General features: G+C 40.2%; 1 protein-coding gene and 1 long non-coding RNA gene across 2 annotated transcripts in view; both read right to left on the reverse strand.

Moving 5' to 3' along the window:
- The window catches only part of LOC126512902 (uncharacterized), a 143,199-nt gene that overhangs the window by 2,776 nt on the left and 117,495 nt on the right, over positions 1–22,928 (reverse strand). The window lies entirely within an intron of this gene.
- On the reverse strand, positions 18,751–19,263 carry LOC126512891 (mortality factor 4-like protein 2). The gene has a single exon (XM_050160948.1). The coding sequence runs from the start codon at positions 19,261–19,263 to the stop codon at positions 18,751–18,753; it is 513 nt and encodes a 170-aa protein (XP_050016905.1).

Consider the following 22,928-nt stretch of genomic DNA (forward strand, 5'->3'; position numbering starts at 1 on the left):
CTCCTTGTGGGACTTGCTGCCCCTCATGTCCCACTGCAGCCACTTGGGAACTGCAGTGTCCCTGCCTGGAACTGGCTGCTCTCGGGACTCCCTGGCCACTGCCACGACTTACCTGCAGCATTTCTGCTACTGCAGCCACTTTGGGGATCTGCAACATTTTACTTAATCCATTGCAATAGTAACAAACACAGAATGGTATTGACATAGAAACAGACATGTTAATTAGTGGAATCAAATAAATACCCAGACATAAATCTACACACCTATGAACACCTGAATTTTGATAAAGAAATCAGAAATACATACTGAAAAAAAGACAGCATCTCTTCAATCAATGGTGCTGGTCAAACTTAATGACTGAATGTAGAAGAATGTAAATAGATCCATACTTCTTACCCTGCACACAACTCCAAATGGATCAAAGTCATCAACATAAAACTGTACACTGAACCTGATAGACGAACAAGTGGGGAATAGCCTTGAACACATTGGTGCAGGAGACAACTTTCTGAACAGAACATCATTAGTACAGGCACTAAAATCAACAATTAATAAATGAGACCTCACGAAACTGAGAAGCTTCTGTAAGGCAAAGGATACCATCATTCAGACATAGCAGCAGCCTATGGTAAAAGATTTTTACCAACTACACATCTGATAGAAGAATAATATCCAAAATATATAAAGAACAACACAAAGAACCCCATAGCTATCATGAAAACAAACAACCCAATTAAGAATGGGGTGCAGATATAAACAGAGAATCCCCAAAAAAAGAAAAGGAAAAGAAATTCAAATGTCTAAGAAAAGCATAAAGTTTCAACATTGTAGCCATTAGGGAAAGACAAATCAAAGCAACTTAGAGTTGAACAGCTAAGATCAATAAAACAAGTGACAGCTCATTCTGGCAAGGATGTAGAATAAGAGAAACACTCATACATTCCTATTGGGAGTTCAAACTTGTATAGCCACTATGAAAATCAGTGTGGCATTTCTTCAGAAAGATGTGAATCAGTCTACCTCAAGATCCAGCTAAGTCATTCAAGTGTGTACACAAAGAATGCCACAGAGACACTTGCTCAACCATATTCACTGATGCTCTATTCATAATAGTCAGAAAATTAAAACAATCTAGGTGTCCTACAATAGAAGAATGAATAAAGAAAATGTGGTACATTTACATGATGTAGTATTACTCAGCCATTTAAAAAAATCCTAAGTGGATGGAACAAAAAAAGAATCCCTAGTGAGGCATTTTAGACCCAGAAATAGAAATATGGTGTGTATTCGTATATATGTGGATTTTAGCTGTTAAGTCAATGATATCTGTTGGGGGCCAGCCTCGACAAAAATACCGTTCTCCATAGTGGAGGCATGGGAATTTTGAAATATAGTAAAGAATACGAAGACTCGAATGCAAATAATAAAACACAGAAACATATAAGATAATATCAGGAGGAAATTTTTCAATGAGCACTGAAAATTCACCCGTGTTTAATTTCCAAATGGTTAATATACCCCTGACCCCAAAACGCGGGAGTAAAACAAAGGACTGCAGTAACATACAAATTGAAAATTACAGGCTACATTCATTGCTCATGCTTTAGACTCATGCCCTAGACCAAACACTCTGTAGACAAACCACTCCCTGGGTGGAATCCCAAGTTATTTCCATAAAGGGAGCTGAAACTTAGTTTGATCCTTAGACTTTTGTTTTAGGTAGGAACCAACTATTTCCCTATTTCAGGAGCATGAGGTCTAACAACTAGTCACCTGTGTTGACAATAGTCTTGAGAGAGCAGAACTCTGATTTACAACTAGGTGGGACCTTTGAGTTAGAAGCACAATAACCTTGAATGAACTAAAAACACGTCCCAAAACTTTGGCCTCTTTGGGTCTCCACAGATATGCAAGCTCTAATTCAAAGAACCAAGCATATTAGGTATAAAGTAATGGACTATGGCAGGGCAGGGAGATTTTCCTAGGACAGGGAAATAGAATAAATAGTTGTGGCTGGGGGTAGGGGCTGGAACTGAAGGATAAAGAGGGGAGAGGGAAGGAAGAAAGTATGTAGAGAAAGACAGCTAACATTAAGGGCCATTTGAGGAGTAATATGAAAACAATACAGTAAAATCTCCCTAAAATGTATACATATATGAAGGTTATTTAATGGAAATTGCCAAATAATGGGGACAACAGAACCCCAACTGGTCATTTCTTGTCAACAAATGAAGCTTCCAGTCCTGGGATTGGATTACATCTACTTGAGTTGCTTTCTACAAACTGATGGCATGGCTCAATTGCTGAAGTCAACACCTATACAACTCATTGAACACAAAGAAGTAGAGCTGGTGCATGTTCTAGCATCTTTAGTACATGCAAGCAAAAATGAAATGTAAATACCAAGTCAGTAATATACCCTTTGATTTACAAAGGGTGTCATTCCAGCAAGATACGCTAGAACAATGACAGTACAAAGCTGGTGAGAGTAACAAATCAAGATCTGATCTGACTCCATAAGATGGAACCCATATCTAACACTACTTCAGTGACCTACAGCCTGAGACTAGATAACCCAGGCACCTGGGGTAAAACCAAATACTACTTGTACTAAAAAATTGTAACAATAAAATGACACCTAACAACTTTCTGCTATACTCATAGATCAGTGTCTTGTAGGTACAAATATTTTCTGTCCCAGTGGTTGCCCTGGGCCAGTTTCTCTCTACTCACCTGATCCTGCTCACTAGCTCCTGCAGCTGTTAATGAAATAACCATTCTGAGGCTTAATATTAATTACATACTCTTTGGCCTATTAGCTCAGGTTTCTTATTAAGTAACTCTTACATCTTAAATTAAGCCATTTCTATTATTTTATATTTTACCACAAGGCTCATGGTTTGTTGCCTCTTGCTTCTTGGGCAGCTACATGGCATCTCTCTGACTCTACCTTCTTTCCTTCTCTATCTCTGCTTCGATTTTCCACCTTGCTATATTCTTCCCTGACACACACCAAAGCAGCTTCTTTATTATATGGTAATAAAACATATTCACAGCATACAGAAGGGAATCCCACATCAGTGCCTTGCTCAGTCATTATAAAAGATTTCCTCCTGCAGCAGATGGGAACGAATACGAGACTTACAGTCAGTGAATAAGCAGAGAGACCTTGGAAGACTCAGATCTAAAGAGTATATCTCCACCAAATCCTTCTGCTTAGAGATCAGGGAATTCTGTGAAAGAGGAGGCAGAAAGAGCATAAGAGCCAGAAGGGGTAGAGGATTTCAAGAAAACAAGCAGTAGCTGAGAGCTTTATAACATGATCTAGAGAGAGAGAGAGAGAGAGAGAGAGAGAGAGAGAGAGAGAGAGAGAGAGAGACTGACTTGACCTGGTGTGAGCTTTTGAAACCCTAAAGCCCACTTCCAGTGACACACCTCCTCCAAGAGAGCCACACCTCCTAATCGCTCTCAAACAGTTTCACTCACTAGTGACTAAGCATTCAAGTCTATAAACATATAGGGAGCATTCTTATTCAAACCACCACAGTTGGGTTGAAATTCAAGTCTAAAACCTCTCTTGCTTCACTGAGAGGTGATCTTAGAAAATAAAATAGCTTTTCAGAGTTGTTACAAATCAAGGAGAGAGACCTGGGTCCATGCCACTTAGGTATGAAATACAAGCTGACTTGTAGAAAGATGTAACTTTTGGCAAAGCAACTCTTATTGGACAAGACAGTACTAGAAAGAGATGGAACTATGCTGGCATATAGGAAATATTTCTTTTGTTCTTTTTTTTCTCATTAAACTTGTTTTAATGGGTCTCAAAATTCTGTGACAGATTTTTGGTCAAGTTGTTTCCATTAAAAAGTACTGATTTTGAAAACTAATAACTTAAAACTGCCACACACACACACAAAAAAAAAATGGTCCACAAAACATTCTCCTTTCCTTCTGAAGGTTTTACGATGCATTGTTATCATTAACCAGTCTTTCACTATTAAACTTAAATGGCCAATTGAGACAAACAGTTCTGAGACCGTTCTTCCACCACTGATTAAGACTGGGGTGGCAGGTGTTAGGGATAGGAGAATCTGGACCAATTTACTACACTCCTTGACCTTTTCTAAAGAGGGCAGAAATGTTGAGTTCATGCTGAAATCTACACGAACTTTCCAGGGCATTTTGGTTTTTTAACTAGAAACCCAATGAACAAATAACTTCCTGGCTAAAGAATGACTTTGTCTGGCATTTTAAATTATTTTTTTATAGTTCTACAGAGTTTTCTTCCTTATTGTAATACATGTAATTTATTGGGTTAAAAGGAAAACATAAATTTAATGGAACTTACTTTGTTCAGTGTATTCCTTTCAACCCCTTTCTTAGCAAAAAAGAAAAATAATGATTACATGGTATAGGTCAGGATATTTCTGTAATGTTTTCAGTCTTTCACATGTGGAAGAGGTTGGCTTTCTTATATGGTAAGTAACAGACAGGCTCCCCAGCACTGACACAAGTGTGGTGGTTTAAATAGGTATGGCCCACAGAAACTCATTTTTTGACTACTTGGCTTATAGGGAGTGGCACTATTAGGAGATGTGGTCTTGTTGAATGAGGTGTGACCTTGCAGGAGGAAGGGTGTCACTGTGAGTGGGCTTTGAGAACTCGTAACCTCAAGCTACTTCCAGTGTGGTACACAGCTGCCTTCTGCTGCCTGTGGAACAAGATGAAGAACTCTCAGTTCCTCCTCCAACACTATGTCTGCCTGCATGCTGTCATGCCCTACCATGATAATAATGGACTAGACCTCTGAAACTGTAAGCCAGTCCCAATTAAATGTTTTCCTTTATAAGAGTTGGTCATGGTGTCTCTTCACAGCAATAGAAACCCTAAATAAAACAGAAATTGGTACCAGGGACTGGAATATTGCTGGTATAGGCTGGACCATGCTTTTGTTTAGAGGAATATAGACTTTGGGAATATGGATTAGAAAAGCAGCTGAATGCTTTAAGTGGGGCTTAATGGACCATCTTAGTAGGAACATGGAAGAAAGTGGTACTGAGTGTCATTTGAACTAGGTCTGGCTTAGGAGATTTCAGAGAAGAAGAATGTTGATATATGACCTAGAGACCAGTCTTGTGATATTTTAGTGGCTGCTTTTTTTCCCTTGTCTGAAAGGTCTGCCTGGGGCTAAAGTTAAGACTTTTCCATTGGCAGAGGAAATCTCAAAACAGCCTAGTATTGACTCTTGTCATATAGTTATTAGTGCTCACTCTTATGAAGATCTATAATGAAAAGGAGCAAGCTTGACAAGAAAAAATACAAAATGTACAATTTGAGGAGAAAAGGGACACCAGGACATGGAATAGAGCTAAATTCTGTATTGAAAGAGATAAACAGATTAAAGGAAATCCTGATGTTAAATGGAATAAAGTAGGGAGACCTCGGGGGTAAGACCCCAACCAGCTAAACTTTCAACTTGTGAAAAGGAATTAAAGAACAATTAGGTGCAGACATTGTGGTACACACCTTTAATCCCAGCACTCAGGAAAAAGAGGCATACAGATCTCTGAGTTCAAGACCAGCCTGGTCTACAGACAAAGTTACAAGACAGCCAAGCCTAGGCAGTGAAGGAAACCAAGGAAAACAAAAAGCTGGTGAAGATGTAATTGGCAGCTTCAGACCATGGTTCTGCTTTTTGAGTCAAGGGTAGAAGAAAGGGGTTAACAGAATCTCCCTCTGAGACTAAATAAAGCTGCTGAGGCCAGGCATCTGCCAGGGGTGTCCTGGCATGAAGGCCTAGAGAAGCCATTGTGTGAAACTGTGAAGGTGAAACCTGGATTACAATGGAGACCCCAAGACATTAGAGGTACCAGAGTCATGTGATATCTGCCAAGGGTATCTCCTAACAGGGAGTGGATCCAGCCCAAGGGAAAGAAGTGTGTTGCAGTCAACAAAGCTGAAAGGAGGTGGAGCTCTGAAGAGCATTTTGACATCAGATATGGAGACACGGAGTTTGGAGTTTGCCCAACTGGGTTTTGGTATACTTTGGTTCAGTATTTCCTCATTATGTTCTCTTTCCTCCCTTTTGGGACAATAAAGTATATCCTGTGTGATTATATGTTGGATGGATGTGATTTTCTTTTTCATTTTGATTTTATAGGGGTTACCAATTCAGAGATTGTATGAGTCTCAGAAGAGACTTAAAACTTTGAGATTTTAAATGGTGCTGATACTATGATAGACTATGGGGACTTTTGAAGCTGGAGTAAATGCATTTTGCATTATGCCATGCCTATAAAGCCTATGGGATCCAGAAGGTGAAATGTGGTGGTTTGAATAGGTATGGTCTCTATAGACTCATGTGTTTGAATGCTTAGTCTATTCAGAGTGGCACTATTAAGAAGTATAGCCTTGTTGGAGTAGCTGTGGCTTTGTTGGAGGAAGTATGGACTTGTAGTCTCATATGCTCAAGCTATGCCTAGTGTAGTATACAGTTTCCTCCTACCTGCAGATTCAGATGCAGAACTCTCAGCTCCTTCTCCAGCACCATATCTGTCTGGTGTGCTACAATGCTTCCTGCCATGATGATAATGGACTAATCCTTTGAACTGTAAGCCAGCCCCAATTCCTTTATAAGAATTGCCATACTAATAGGGTCTTTTCACAGTAATATAAATCCTAACTAAAACAGATAGACTAGGTCTTTATTTTAGTTTTGGCAGGTTTATGTGATTACTTTTATGGCCTGTCATGGAATCAGTTTTGCTAAGGTCTGGGGGCCTGTTACATAGGTTCTTCTTCAAAATTCATGACTTCACTAACACTGAGCAATCAGTTAAGTTTCCAGTATGAGGCATGGTTTCTGTGTTATTAAGTGTCTTAAGTCCAATTAGAGAGCTATTGGTTACTGTCAATGTACAAATGCCACTGTTGCACCCTTAGGGTTATTGTGACAATATCATATTGATCATTGATATGGTTTCTAGGCATTATAGCTGGGTAGGACTATTGGTTTAGTCCCTCCTTTGGAAGTTTGCATGGCACCTTCTACTAACATGAAAGCTAGTCTTCAGGGAGGTATATTCAGGTCAGTGTTCTAGTTCAGGGACCTCTGGGCCCTGTTTCTGAAGGGCATGGTGTCTTCAGCAATAAGACTTATCTTCTATTTCTAGGGGGACAACCAAGAACAATAATAACAATAGGCTGTAAGTTTTGGGCATCTCTTGGACAGCTTAGGCTAACAGCTCAAAAGAGGACTTCTTAGGGTATTGGGGTTTTGTTAGGGTATCTTTTGACTCTTGGAGGGAACATAATAAATTCAGATGAGAAAATGTCATTGAAATTATGTATGTATATTTATATACAAAATTACGTGCATTTTAGGGATTCTTAGGTAAACAGGTAAGATTTCATATGGCTTTTTGAGACATTCATATTCTTATTTTATTTTTCTACCTTCTTTTTCTGTATTTACTTTCCTTCCCCTTCCTAGAGAGCCCTCCTTTTCATTTCCCCTACACCCATCCGAATTCTGGCAATGCTTCCATTTTACTTTCCATGCTTCTGCAGTTACTTATGGATATGTACTCACATCTGAAGATTTAGAGCTAGGAGCTTCCAATTAGAGAGAACACTCACTCAATATGATCTTCTCTAGTTTCATCCATTTATCTTCATAGTTCTTGATGCATTCTTCTTTATATCTCAATGGTACCCCATTTTTATAACCCATTCTTTAGTTTAAGGACATTTGGGTTGCTTCCACTTCCATGCTACTTTGAATAGAGCAACAGTGAACATGGCTGAGCAAGTATCTATGGAGTAGAATGCTAAATCTTTTGGGTATAACTGAGTCATATAGTAGCTTTATTTCTTGTTTTTTTTTTTTTTTGAGAAGTTTGTGCACTGGCATTCTTTTAGACTCTATACTTTAACATAAAGGCTTTTTAGGAGGCTTCACACGCAGTGTGATATATAAACCTTTGTCTCCTCCCAGTGGCCTCATGTAAATAGCAAAAGACTTTTTATAATGCTTGAACCACTCTATTTCTTCAGCATATGTATGGAACTGTAAAGCATTTGGCAAGATGCCGTCATATTCCCACCTGAGTCTTCTAATTCCAAACAATTGGTCTTTGTGCAGAGTGCAGAATGTTACAGTGCAGAGCCCATTTATTAACAAAGACTAATGCCAAAATTTCATGGTCGGTATCAAATTATCCATCTACCTTTGCTTCATTCACATCAAACTTGTTTTGGTCATATGAAGTTTTCATCTACTCCAGAACTTCCCTGAATCCATCTTTCTTGAAGGCTGGCAGTTGCCCTCAGGACTCTTTTGCTGAACATAATGGGCATACTTATGTCTTGCTCTCCTGCCAACTGCCAGGTGTTTTGTCAAGGGCTCTTTGGGCTTCCAGCTAAGTTGCTCCTATTGTTGAATTTTCCATAGTGCGAGCTCCCCTCATGTTTCCTAAAGGTCTCCATCATTAATGCTTCCCCTCCTAAGACACTATTGTTTATCAACTCACAGTCTCATCTTTACTTTGTGTGATCCATTATCTCACCTTTTTTGAGACAATGTTTTATTAGGTAGCCTAGTGTGATCTTCAACTTGTAACAATCTTCTTCTCAAGATTACAGATATAGGCCACCAGCAAATCATCCATCATCTTTTCTTTTAGAAAATTTTAGATTTATCTATTCTATATGTGTAAATGTTTTGTCTGTCTGTCTGTATGAGTACCATGTATATATGCCTGGTGCTCATAGAGATCAGAAGGCATCAATCAGATCCTCTGGAATTGGAATTTCAAGTTACAGATGGCTATGAGCCATCATGTAGGTGCTGGAAATTGAATGTAGGTCCTCTATAAGAACAATGGGTGCTAAACCACTGAGCCGTCTATCCAGACCCTATCTATCTACTCTTAATTATTCTCTCTGCTTCTATCTTCTACAGCCTGCACACTTGCCTACAGTGGCTTTTAAGTAAACAAGTTGATGGCATAGCTTTAATTGCTGTCCTTACTTCCTAGTGCCTCTTGTAAGGGTTATGATAATGATGTGCCCCTACTGTCACACTTCCCATCATTTCTCCATCCTACATTTTGACTCTCTTGACACACAGTGTAGCCAAAGTATTGTGGCTTCCATAAAAATGTACAAGATGTTTTCATGCTTTTAAATCTGAAATTAAATCTGTAATGAAAACGTACATGGGGGTGGTATGGTATAAGTTCTAAAGAACTAATGTAGGGAACAAAGAAGAATTAGGAAACTTTGTTGAAGAAAATGAGAAGAAAACAGAGGGATCAATTATTGAAAGAAAAGTTTGCCCATTTTTACATACCACTGTTCTGTTTTTATCAGCAAGTAGGCAGATGTGTGTGATCTGATGCTAAATAAGACAGTATTTGACAAAAAAATCCTCATGGAAACCAGGTATGGAAGAAGTTGTAATTTTTTTCCTGATTTTTATAATTGTAATTAGTCACACACATATACATATATATTATGTATTTATTATGTGTATATTTATAGTATATGTGTATATTGTATATGTATATACATACATAGTATATGGGTATATTATAATGTACATATAATTAATGCTACTTTTTGATCAAAACAATTTGTAAATGATTTCAAGATGTTGATAAAGGAGAAAGAAAAATAGAGACAATTTCTCTTTTAGCTACTTAGATATGTTTGAACAATTTCTTCATGTCTTATAAAACGTCCCCATCTGCTGGGTGAAAGAAAGATGTGCAATTCAACTTGATTGTGTGAAAACCTATTTTAAGTCCACCTGATGATCTAGACTCTAGAGGGCAAACTTTTGTTTTTTTAGCAAGAAGATCACAACAGCTCAGCTGCTGAGTAGTTAAAAACACCACTCAAGCCGGGCGGTGGTGGTGCACGCCTTTAATCCCAGCACTCAGGAGGCAGAGGCAGGTGGATCTCTGTGAGTTCGAGACCAGCCTGGTCTACAAGAGCTAGTTCCAGGACAGGCTCCAAAAACCACAGAGAAACCCTGTCTCGAAAAAAAAAAAAAAAAAGACCACTCAAACAAATAGAGTGTTCAGTATTCTGCTTTGTTTGAGGCATGCTTTTTCTTTTTTTTTTTTATATGAAGGTATGATCTTTACTTTGGTATGAATTGTTATTAACATTTTCTTTAATGCTATGTCCCATTATAAAATGAAGTCAATGACTTAATACTAACTTCCCAAGAATATATTTCATGTGATTGGAACAAGTAGTAAAGGAAGACTTTAAATTATTCATATTTGTTGATTATATTATCCTCTACAATAGAGGCTTAAAGACAACCAGTGCTGGAAAACACTTTCAGCAAAGTAAGAGAATGCAAAATCAACAAATGAAAATCAGTAGCTTTTCTATATAACAATAACACATGACGGACGAAATGAAGAAAGCAATTCTCTTCAGAACGTCTTCAAAGTTACCTATGAATAAACATATTCAAAAATGGAAGAATTCTACAATATAAAGTGTAAAACTCTGTAAAAAAAGAAATTGAAAATAAAGTGAGCTGTTCTTAAGAAATGCTGCTGAAAATGTGGGGGAAAGACAATCCTTAAACACTGCCAGTGGGAATAGAATGACTCCAGATACCCTAAATCAATAGAAAAGTTCTGAAAATAAACAAAACTAAATGTTGAAATAGATATGTCTCCGCCACATCACTTCTGTGTATGAACCAGAAAGTCTCTAGGCCAACACACTGCAAGATAACATTCACGTTATTATAGCATTTCCGCCAAGAGTTGAGTTATTGATCAGTCTGGATTTCACAAGCAAATGAATGGATAAAGCAAATATGATTATAGATGGCTACATAGATGATAGATGTATAAACAAGTAGATAGCATGTAGATAGATGATTGATATGTATTCAGGGTAGTTTTGTTCACAATAAAGATGAATACAATTATGTTGTAACAAGGATACAACTTGATATCATTATATTAAATAAAATTATTTGGGCATAGAAGGACAAATATCATGATTTCTCTCTTTTGAGCATCTCATATTTACAAATATAAAAGTCCATTTATGTTTACGAAGAGGCATGCTTTTCTTAATGGAAAATTTACATAAAGTGCCTTTCATAACATTTTAGAAGGAAACTTTCTTGGTGTTACTCATTGTCTCTTTTTTTTAACTCTTTTTTGGAAGAATTAGGAAATAAAATCAGCTACTACCCAAGTGAGGCTTCTAGAATAACTTAGTGATGAGCTTAACAAATTCTCTCCTCAAAAAGCCAGGGTAGGACCAGGGATATATTGCCACCTGTAAAGGGCTCACCTTATAAACACAAGGATCTGAGTTTGGTCTCCAGAATCTATATTTTTAAAAAGTTGGGCATGTCGACATGAACTTGTAATCCCATCATGGGACAGATAGAAATAAGCAGATTGCTGAGGTTCACTGGTCATGTGGCCCAGCCTACTTGGTGTGTTCCAAACCAGTGATAGCCTTTGTCTCAAATAAGAAAAAGGAAGAAAAGAAAGAAAACAAAAAGATGAACAATGTGTGAGGAATGACATCTAGGGGATCCTCTGGCTTACATATGCATGCACATGCATACATATACACATAAACATGCACATACACTCTTACATATGTATGCACATGCGTTCATATACACATAAACAGGCACATACACTCTTACATATGTATGCACATGTGTACATATACACATAAACAGGCAATACACTCTTACATATGTATGCACATGCATACATATACACATAAGCATGCAATACACTCTTGTATATATATGTACTTTCATACATATACACATAAACAGGCACATACACTCATATAATAAAACCAACAAGAAAGTAAAATAAACAAAAAGCCAACTACTTTAGGACTCTAGAAACTGACGAAGAGAGGAAAAACAGTGACAAAAAAGCCAGTTGTCAACAAAGAACTTGTAAGCCTGATGCACTATGCTCAGAAAGCTTCCTCTGCACTCAGGCGGTCCTGGTCCAGATTATAGTGTCACATCTGGAGAATACCATCTCCTGACAGAATTTCCTGTTTGGAGTCTTTCTCTACATGTACAGTGTAGGAGCTGCTCCTACAAAGTCAGCTAGGGTTCCTGGATAGGGGAATCCTTGGGACCAAAGAAAAGTCAGATGAAAGAAACAGAAGACAGGATAGAAACGGGAGGTCTGTCTTGTCATGATGAAGCAGCCAAACAGCCCAGAGTTTATTTCAGAACTTGTTTATATACAAAAGCAGAACAAAGCACAGCACAGATGGTCAGTCAGTATCCAACAGCAAGTCCATTCCTGTGCTTGAGTGAGCAGCCTCCTCTCCAACACGGGCTTGCTGCCTGGAAGCAGCCTTTATTTTCTATCTTAATGTTCCTGAGGTTTGTCGTCAGCAGTACACTTTCTACTAGATAGAGTGGTTTTTTTCTTACAGGCTAAATCAGAAGTCTCTTACAGCCCTCAAGGTTATGGAAAAGAGCAGAGCAGGCAAGCTTAAACTCAAATGACTTCTTTAAATCAGAAATGATTCCAGATGGAAACTGAGTCATGTGGGCTCCCACAGTACAGTATCTTGAATCTTGGGTGTGGAAGTGATAAATTATACATAACATGAAATTTACCACTTTAGGCTTTTTAAAATATTTATTATATATAGTGTTCTACCTGCATGTATGCTTGCATGCCAGAAGAGGGCACCAGATCACATTATAGATGGTTGTGAGCCACCACGTTGGTGGTGGGAATTGAACTCAGGAATTTGAAAGAATGGCCAGTGCTCTTAACCTCTGAGCCATCTGTTGTGTGGAGCAGTGGTGGTAGCTTACCGGTAACATCTCTGTTGTATGAGCTGCGGTGGGCTGCGTTCTCACCCAGCTCCACACGGCTAGCTTTACTCAAAATAATTACACGGAAACTATTCTTTTAAACACTGCCTGGCTTATTAGTTATAACCTCTTATTGGCTAGCTCTTACATATTGATCTAACCCATTTCTAATATTCTGTGTAATACCACAAGGTGGCTTACCAGGAAAGATCTTAACCTGCATCTATCTGGAGTGGGAGAATCATGGAGACTGCCTGACTCGGCTTCTTTCTCCCAGCATTCTGTTCTGTTTACTCCACCTACCTAATTTTCTGTCCTATTAAAGGGCCAAGGCAATTTCTTTATTTAACCAATGAAATCAACACAAAACAGAAGACTCCCACATCAGCCATCTCTCCAGCTCCACTTTAGCCTTTTTAATATATTATTCAGCAACATTAAACATGATGACATTTTTAGTAAGCCATTACCATATCTATCCCCCAAACTTGGGATCTGGTGGTCTTCCCTCATGAGTACTGAATGTGATTATTAGTTTTAATTGTCAACTTGACACAGTATAGAATCACCTGAGATAAAGTCCTCTAAAATGTCTATGAAGTATTGCCTTAATTATGTTAATTGATACGTGAGGACCTGCCCATAGTGGGCAGCATCATACCTTGGGTCCTGGAGAGATTGCTCAATGTCTGTCCTTTCAGAGGACCCAAGTTGATTTCTTTTCACCCACATGGCAATTCACAAACTGTCTGCAGCTGCAGTTCCAGAGGATCCAATGTTTTCTTCAGGTCTCTGTTGGCACATGGTACACAGACATACATGCAGACAAAACACACACACACACACACACACATCTTTAAGAAAAAGAGGGGAGAAAGTGAGTTAATTAATAGAATATATGCATTAAGGTTTTTTTTTTTGCTGACTATGGATGTAAAGTACTAGTTCTTTTAAGTTCCTACCTTGACTTACCTGCTGTGATATACTGTAACCTGGAGATGAATTAAAATAAACCTTTCCTCCTCTAAGTTGCTTTTAAAAAAATTATTCTCCCTCTCTCCCTCCCCTCTTTCACTTTCCCCGTGTATGTATATGTGTGTGTGTGTGTGTGTGTGTGTGTGTATGTGCGTGCAGAGATACACATGCTACCATAGTGTCCAAGTGGAGTTCAGAAGACAACTTGTAGAGTTGGTTCTCTTTTTTCTTCTACCATGTAGGTACTTGGGATTCAATTCAGATCTTCAGGCTTGACATCAGGCACCTTTTCTCACTCAACCATTTTGGTGGCCCCCAACTTGCTTTTGTCTGGATATTTTATCATGGCAAAAGAAACAAAATGAAAACACTGAGTTACAGGCACCTGCAGCCATGCTTGGCTTTTTATGTAGATGCTGAGGATTTGAACTCAGTTCCTCATGATTGCAAAGCAAGTGCTCCTACACACCAAACTGTTTACCTCACCCCTCATTATGGCATTCTTTAAGCAACATTTGTTTTAGTTGGTTCTCCTACATACAAGCAAATAAAAATCAAATTTAAAAAATTATATAATATTAGGTTAGCCATTGCTTTTTTTAATTTTTATTTATTTATTAAAGATTTCTGATTCTTCCTCGCCACTGCCTCCCATTTCCCTCCCCCCCCCCCAATCAAGTCCCCCTCCCTCGTTAGCCCAAAGAGCAATCAAGTTTCCCTGCCCTGTGGGAAGTCCAAGGACCACCCACCTCCATCCAGGCCTAGTAAGGTGAGCATCCAAACTTAGGCATTGCTTTAAGGTACCTTAAGCACCTTTTTCTGAGAGTACTCCTATTCAAATATTCTTATAATCAATAATGTCCCTTATCTATGTTTTGGATATCTACAAATCTTGTATATAAAAGACAGTATTGCTGTGGGAGCTCCTTCAGCCAAAAATCTTTAAGATACCAGCCCACTTGGGCATGGTCTCTTATACTATAAATGTCGAGGTAAATCACGCACTCCCTCTCTTTTCCAGCACTGGATTTGGTTCCTGTTACCCATTCATTCAGAGGACTGTGATCTGTGAGTCTACCCCTAAATAAGTAACCTTTTATTATACTCAATTCTGAGATAGTGTGGGATTTTTTTTTTAATGTTTATCATCATCTGGTGCCCAGTCCTTCTATATATGTGTTGCTTTTATTGGTTAATGAATAAAGCTGCTTTGGCCAATGGCTTAGCAAAATAGAGCTAGGCAGGAAAACTAAACTGAATGCTGAGAGAAAGAAGGCTGAGTCAATGAGACACCATGTTGCTGCCAGAGGAGAAAGACGTGAGCCACCAGCTGGAATCTTGCCAGTAGACCTCATGGTAAGATACAAAATAACAGAAATGGGTTACTTAAAGATGTAAGAGCTTGCTAGCAATACACTTAAGTCATTGGCCAAGCAGTGTTGTAATTAATATGGTTTCTGTGTGATTAACTTTGGCTGACCAGCAGGGAATGAACTAACAGAATTCCCCCAACACAGTATCATTGCTTAATTAGTATGTTGTGCAGTCTAGTTTTATGTCAACTTGATCTAAGCTAGAGTTATTTAAGAGGAGGATGTTTCAGTTGAGGAAATGCTGCCATAAGCTTGGGCTGTAGGCCAGCCTGCAGACCAATTTCTTAATTAGTGATTGATGGGAGAGGGTCCACTCCATGGTGGTGGTACCATCCCTGGGCTGGTGGTTCTGAGTTCTATAAGAAAGCAGGGTTAATAAACTAGGGGAAGCAGGCCAGTAAACAGCACCCCTCCATGGCATCTGCATCAGCTCCTGCCTCCAGGCTCTAGTTCCTGTCCTGACTTCCTTTTATGATGGACTGTGATATGCAAGTGTACCTGCATTTTTCTAATGTCATCTGTTCTGCAGAGATTTATGATGGTTCAAATTTATAGTGTTATGAGTACACATTCAATTGAGAGTTTGCTTTGAGTTTTGAATTTGGATAGTGTCCGGGGCTAGTTATCTGTGGTATTATCCTTTGGGGGATGCTGTATGTCATCAGCAAGCTCATCAGTCTGAGCTCATAGCTAATGGGTGGCCCTGAGGTGCCCTTCTGCAGTAGAAACCTTGCTGCGGACTGACTCTCTTGGAGATTGAAGACCGAGGGAGAACAGGGGTGAAGGCTTCGGCGAATGACAGACAGACACAACTCTAATGAGATTTGAATCTGCTGCAACCTTACTAAAATTCAAGCATCACTTTTAAGAGATTACAGAAGGAAGTTGGTAGACATAAAAGTTTCCATAGAAAAATGATTACAGACAATTGATTATTCTCAGCAAGTCTTGTGGTCAGGGCCAGGTGGGCAGAGCTGTTCTTTGAAATTAGTCTCACACCACTAACTGTGCTTTGTCATGGCCCTAAATCATATCTGCCTTCAAGGTAACCAAGGTAACCCAAGCACCATTCTTCAGGATTCCACCCCCAGGGTTTGTTTCAATATTGAATGGCTGGCTTCATGTTATCAAGAATATCTTGTCTTTCTTTCCTATCTAAAATGTACCAGGGCTTTCTCATTCTGGCTAGCCTCTCCATAAATGGTAATTCATGCCATCCCATACGTTTTCCTTCATAATTTGCCCATCTTCTACCAAATCTCCTATCATGAGCTCTTTCTGTTCTAGGGTATTTGTAAATTCCCCCAGAGAGCGAGCCAGAGTCTTAATCATAATATTAATGGCCTGAATCAAGGGAGGGAACTGACGCATCAGTTCCTCCGTATTCAAGGAGCCGTTGGAAATGTTTTCTGGTTCCTTGAACAGATTAAGTTTTTGTCAAGAGAAAAATAGAACAGAAGAAAGGATAGCAGAGTCAATGCAAGAAACCATCGCCAGGAACAAAGTGAACGAGGTCGTTGAGGCTAATCAGGCACCTCAACTCGAGCAGACTGCCAGGGAGCCATCGGGGGCCAAGCTCCAAGAAGCACGAGCCTCTCATTTTGAGATGGCCACCACCTGAGAGGCATTTTGTCACACAGGCGAGACAGCCGTGGATGTGGCAAAACCTGCCTGTCACTGCTCTTTGGCACACTGACTCTGATATTCTGCCTCTCTAAGAAAACTGGTGCCCACTCTGGCAAATTTGAATGGTAATTCAAATTTAACAGTACCAGGTGAAATGTGGGCATAAAAATGGGATCTAGGGCATGAACAATTATATGTGCTGTTTGATAGGAATTGGGGTATCCGTAGAAGGGAGTTTCTATTTGGTGGGGACAAGGCCATACACAGATCTTTTCCCCTTTCCTTTGCTACCACGTCTTCTATATTCTTCTTTTCTTTCATCCTCTACTACTTCTCTTCCTCCTCCTCTCCTACTGCCCCTCCTTCTTCTGTTCTTCCCTCATGTTATCTTTCTCTTCCCCCTTTCTCCTCCTCCCCATTCTTATTCCATTTTTCTACTCCTCCCCTTCCTCCATTCCTTTTCCTCCCTGCTGTCTCTTCTCATCTCATGTTCCATCATCTGTTATTTCCCTCTTCCACAACTCCTTCCTTTCTCCTTCTTCCCTTACTTTTCTTTCTCATCCTTTTCTCTATCCTTCTTTCCCTCTTTCTCTTCCTTCTCTCTTCCTCCCCTTTTATTTTCTTCCTCCTCTTCTTCTCCCATCCCCTCCATTCCTCTTCCTCCTTCTCCTCCCTTACCTTCTCATCTTCCTCTCCCTTTCTCTTCCCTCTCCTCTTCTTCCCCTTTCTCCGTCCTTCTTTTTCTCTCACCTCGTCTTCCTCTCTCCTCCTCCCTCTTCTCTTCTTGTCTTCTTCTTTTTCTTCCCTCAACTCCCCTCCTCTCTTCCTCTTTCCCCCTCACCTTCTCTTCTACCTCTCCCCCTCCTCTTTCTACTCTCCCTCCTCTCCTTCTCCACCCCTCCATTCATTCCCTATCTTTCTCCTTTCCCTCTTTCTCTTCATTCTCTCTTCCCTCCCTTCTTCCCTTCCTATCCCTCATCTCCTTTTCCTCATCCATATCTTTCTCCATATCCTCATGCGCCTCTCCTCGTGTTTCTCCTCTTTTCCTTCCTTTCCTTTTCTTCATTACCCTTCTCTGTCTCCTCCCACTCTTTTCTTCTTCCTCCATTGTCTTCTCTCCCATCTACTTTTCCTCCTCCTCCTCCCCATCTTGTCTTCCTTCTCCCATTTCTCCTTCACCTCCTCCTCTTCCTGCTCCTCTATCTCCTGTCCTTTTCTTTGTTCCCCTCCTCTTCTTTCCACCTATTTCTCTCCTCCCCTCACTACCTCTCCCTCCTCACCTCCTCCTCTCTAGCCTCCCTTTCACTTTATACCCATTCTTCCTTTTCCTTCTCCTCAGTCCTTCCTCTTTTTCTTCCCATTTCTTTCACTTTTGAAACCAAGGAGTAAACCCAGGGCCTCCTTAGCTACATCTCCAATCTTTATACATTTCTAAACAATTTTATATTTTAAATTATGTGTATGCATATGTTTGGAGTATATCCATTATATTGAACCTTTAGCATTAGGAATGAGGCCATGTCCTCTGTGTTCATGTAATATGTATACATATTACATGATGTAATGTGTGTAATGTAATATGTGTTCATGTAATATATGCTCATGTAATATGTATATGATGTACATGTAACATCATGTAATATGAAAACTTAGTAGAAACCCATAATGTGTAAGTAATAGAAGCACCAACATTCAAGCAATGTTGTCAAATAAGCAACACAAATTCTTTTAGTGAACATTTATTTGTTGTTGAAATACTGATAAAACATTTAATATTTTTATTTATGTTCACAATAATAAGCAGACTGAAATATTAAACCCTGTTATACTTTGACAATTTTCAAGAACAGCTATAATAAAAATAGCAAACACACAAATGCTTACTGCTCCAGGTCATAACAGGGAGTGGTCAGCTGACCCTTACAGGGCTTGGCAACAATACTCAGCAGAAGCCACTTTGTAATTGCTGGCACTAAATAGAGAAGTGGAATTCTCGGCTAGGTATTTAAGGAAATCGTGCAGATACCTAGACACTTGCATAAGACTATGCCTACTAAGGAGGGAATGGGTCAATACAGTCCCAGTTTGAGTAAATAATCGTAGGAGGTGTGGAGCCCCATAAACCTGAGACATTGGAATATGAGGATAAGCCAGGTGGATTTCGGCAAACTGGGGCTTTTCAAACTTGCAGAGTAGCTGGGTGCACAGCATCCTGTTGAAGTACTCTCTTATTCCATATACAAGTTCATCAACAGAATATTCCCTATCATCAGCCTTTCCCTGTGATTTCACAAAAGTGACATACTCCGCGAGAATAGTATCTACATTCTTCTCAGCAGGGAGTTGGAATAACTGCTTATGCTTGTTTATCAGTTCCCAGTCCTCAACAAGACATGGCTTAAGTTCATCAGGCAACTTCAATTCAACTCCCATTCTCACCATCCCTGCCTGACCAGATTGACCAGTGGTGACAGTCCCAGCCACATTCTGGTGAGAAATCTGTGGTACTGTGCTGGTACCACTGCCGACTCTGTTTTTTCGAATATTCTGCATGTTCTTTGGCACTGGCATGATAGGTGCAGATCCTGAAGAAGAGGGTTTCTCCACAGGAAAGCTTTTTTCCCTGGAGTAATGACCTTTCCCCACAGGGAAAGTGTAGCTGCTTTGGGACAACTGACCTCTCTCCCCAGAATGATGTTTCTCAAAACAGATGACTTTCTTTTCCATCTGACCTTTCTCTGCAGAGAGTTCTCTCTCTGCAGGGCGTCTTTTCTCAACAAAATGATTTTTCTCCCCAGCATGCACTTTCTCTGCAGAGCAGACGCTCTGGGAAGATAGGTTTTTCTCTGCAGGACAACTTGTTTGGGGAGGGCATCTTCCCAGTGCAGATAGATGTTTCTCTGCAAGTTGGCTTTTCTTTGGAGGCCTGTGTCTCCCTGTGGGGCCATCCTTCCCTGCAGAGGGTCCTCTCCCTGCCGAGTTACCCCTCTCAACTGAGTGACCAACCTCTGCAGGGCAGATTTTCTTTGGAGCCTGACCACTTCCTGTGGGGAAATATTTTGCTGCAAAGGATCCTCTCTCTGCATAATTGACCCTTTCATCTGCATGACCCTCTTTTCCGGGAGAGGGTCCTCTCTTTGCAGGGGTACCGCTCTCAGATGAATGACCTTCTTTGGCCCAGTAGGTTTTGATGGGCTGACCACTCCCTGCAGGGCGATCTTCACCTGCAAAGGGTCTTCCTGCTGCTGAGCTTCCCCTTTCATCTGAGCGACCCTTCTCTGCAGGGCAGCTTTTCTTCTGAGGCTGACCTCTCCATGCAGGGTGATCTTCACCTGCGGAGGGTCCTCTTGCAGCAACGTTACCCCACTCAAATGAGTAACCCTTCTCTGCAGGATAACTTTTTCTGAGGTGACGCCTCCTTGTGCTGCGATCTTTCCCAGGAAATGGTCCTCTCTTTACAGAGTTATCCTTCTCAGATGAAGGACTCTCCTTTGCAGGGAGGCTTTTGATAGAGCGAGCAATACCTGAAGGGCAATCTTCACGTGTAGAAGGTCCTCTCTCCTGAGAGTTGCCCCACTCAAATGAGTAACCCTCCTCTGCAGGATAACTTTTTCTGAGGCAAAGCCTCCTTGTGCGGTGATCTTTTCCAGGAGATAGTCCTTTCTTTGCAAAGTTACCCTTTTTGGATAAATGACTCTCCTGGGCAGGGCAGCTTTTGAAGGGGCGATCTCTCACTGCAGCGCTAGTCTTCTCTGGTGAGCGACCCTTCCCTGCCAGGTGACTTTTTTCAGATGGCCGAACTCTCCCTATGGGGTGACCTTTCTTCTCTGTGGTGGAGAGTCTTCTCTTCACAGAATGGTCTCTCTGTATCTGGTGATCGCTCCCTGCAGAAATAAATTTTTTGACTGAGGGGTCTTTCTCTTAAGGGTGATGGTTCTCAGTAGAGCGACCTCTCCCATCAAAGTAACCTTTCTCAGTAGAAGCACTCTTCTTAGTAGAAAGTCCTTTCTTTGCAGGTCGACCTCTCATGATAGGGCGGCCTCTCTCAGCCAATCCACATTCCTCTGTAGGGTGACATTTTTCTGTAAGACGGCTTTCNCATTCCTCTGTAGGGTGACATTTTTCTGTAAGACGGCTTTCCTTGATAAGGCGACCTCTCTGTGTGGGAAGATCTTTTTTAACAGAGAGATGCTTCTCAGATGAATGTCTTTTCTTAGAGAAGTGACGCTCCTTCCTAGGGAGGCGCCTGTCAGAGGGGGACTTTCCGGCAGAGGAAAATTTCCCTATAGTACGACGTTTTCCAAGAGAATGGTGTTTCCTGGCAGAGGAACTCTTCTCTGTAGCACGATGTTTCTCGGCCAACAAAGGTTTCTCAGCCAAGGTGCTCTTAACTGTAGTGCAATGATTCTCAGCAGTGGGACTTTTATCTGCAACATGATACTTCTCGGGGGAGGGATTTTTCTCTGTTCTTCGGGTTTTCTCATGGGAGCGACCTCTCTCCACCGAGCGACTTTTTGTGGCAGGGCAACCCTGTGGTCTTCCTGGAAGAGCTGGTTGACGATTCCTTGGCTTGGCTGACTTTTGTTCTGAGGGGCGATTTCTCACCTTTCTGACCTCCCTGTAGCTTGGTGTCTGTTTTCCGAAGTCATCTCCTTCCCCAAAATGTTGGTCACGAACATGAGGTCCTTTCTTTCTGGAACTCATTTAAGTAATACTAACAAATTCCCAGGTTTGCTAGTATTATCTGGGAAAATGGACTGGACACACAACCCAGAAGTCTGTAGTCTGAATTAGTTCTACAGCCAGGACCAAATCTCCCGATTGTTTACCAAATTTAGCTCATTTTTAAGGACGGTAGAGGAGCGACACTCTGCTTGTCTAACCGCCAGCAGAAACTGAGGTTTCTCTGGAAACTATCTGTAAACAAACGTCATCTTAGGGGCGGGCTTACGCCCTTTGGCCAATCGGTAGTCATATGTAAATTATACTATGTTCCATAGCCAAATGATTGGCCCACCCCTCTGATGTCATAGTGGTGACGTGTGGGGCAGGTGAGGGGCGTTTTTTAAAGACCCAGGTTGTAGTTCCGATACCTGTGCTCTCACCTTGACCCTACAAGAAGTAGAAGGGCTTTGACACTGGTGTTTGTGGGTGTTCCTAAGAAATTCCACAAGCCAAAGGCTCATTTAATTTGGTTATCTTGTTTTACAAATTATGCCTCTAAACAAGTGACCTCTTTAAAAATAAAATGATATTAAGAAGCATGCTTACCACTGTCAACATGTGGTGACCTAGAGACTTGTCCACTGGCAGGAGGAGTCAAGAGTTGATATTAACCTTCTTCTCAGCTCAGTCAATGTTACATTATTTATTATAGATTTGACATGACTGACTGCTTTCATCTGTTGTTTAAGTGTATGGAATGAAAACGTTTTAGAGAATTTTTTTAGAGGTTCTGTTAATAAGATTAGTTTTAGAAAACTTTGCAAAGCTAATGATTCTCTCTAGTCAAGGCAGTCATTTTTTCTGGGACTATACATTTTAAATTGGAAATTGAAAAATAATTTCTTTTGGGGACTATAACTTTGAACTAAACTGTCTTCCCATCAGCCTGATATTTACTGGAATATATTTGTTGGAATATATATATATATATATATTTATCAATTTGATGTTAACAAAAACACGTATAGTCATGTTTTCAAATACAAAACATGATCATTTAAGGTAATAGGCCCAATTTTTAAAATTTCAACTTATCAGGGGCTGGAGGGAGGAAGAAAGAGTAGACATTGTATATTGAATGGGGACTTTCCATTCTGCAAGATGAGAAAGTTCTGGAGATCTGCTTCATAACAATGTGAATACACTTAACCCTAAAGAAATGTATGTTTAACAATGGTTAAAATGCTACTTCTATGTTCTTGTGTGGTTTTGCCACACCCAGTAGTAAATGAAAATGGAAAAACAGCATTTGATGTGTGGGGAGTGGTCTTTGTTTCCCAGTGCTTTATTGGAGCCTTTTAAATTTTGGTTAACCTTACAGGTCTTTTGAGTATTTATTATGGTTTTGGGTTCTGTGGTTTTTTTTTTTTTTT

The sequence above is a fragment of the Alexandromys fortis genome, unplaced genomic scaffold, assembly GCF_014885135.2.
Source record: "Alexandromys fortis isolate MF-2015 unplaced genomic scaffold, M_Fortis_MF-2015_v1.1 scaffold_83, whole genome shotgun sequence".
Classification (NCBI taxonomy): Eukaryota; Metazoa; Chordata; class Mammalia; order Rodentia; family Cricetidae; genus Alexandromys; species Alexandromys fortis.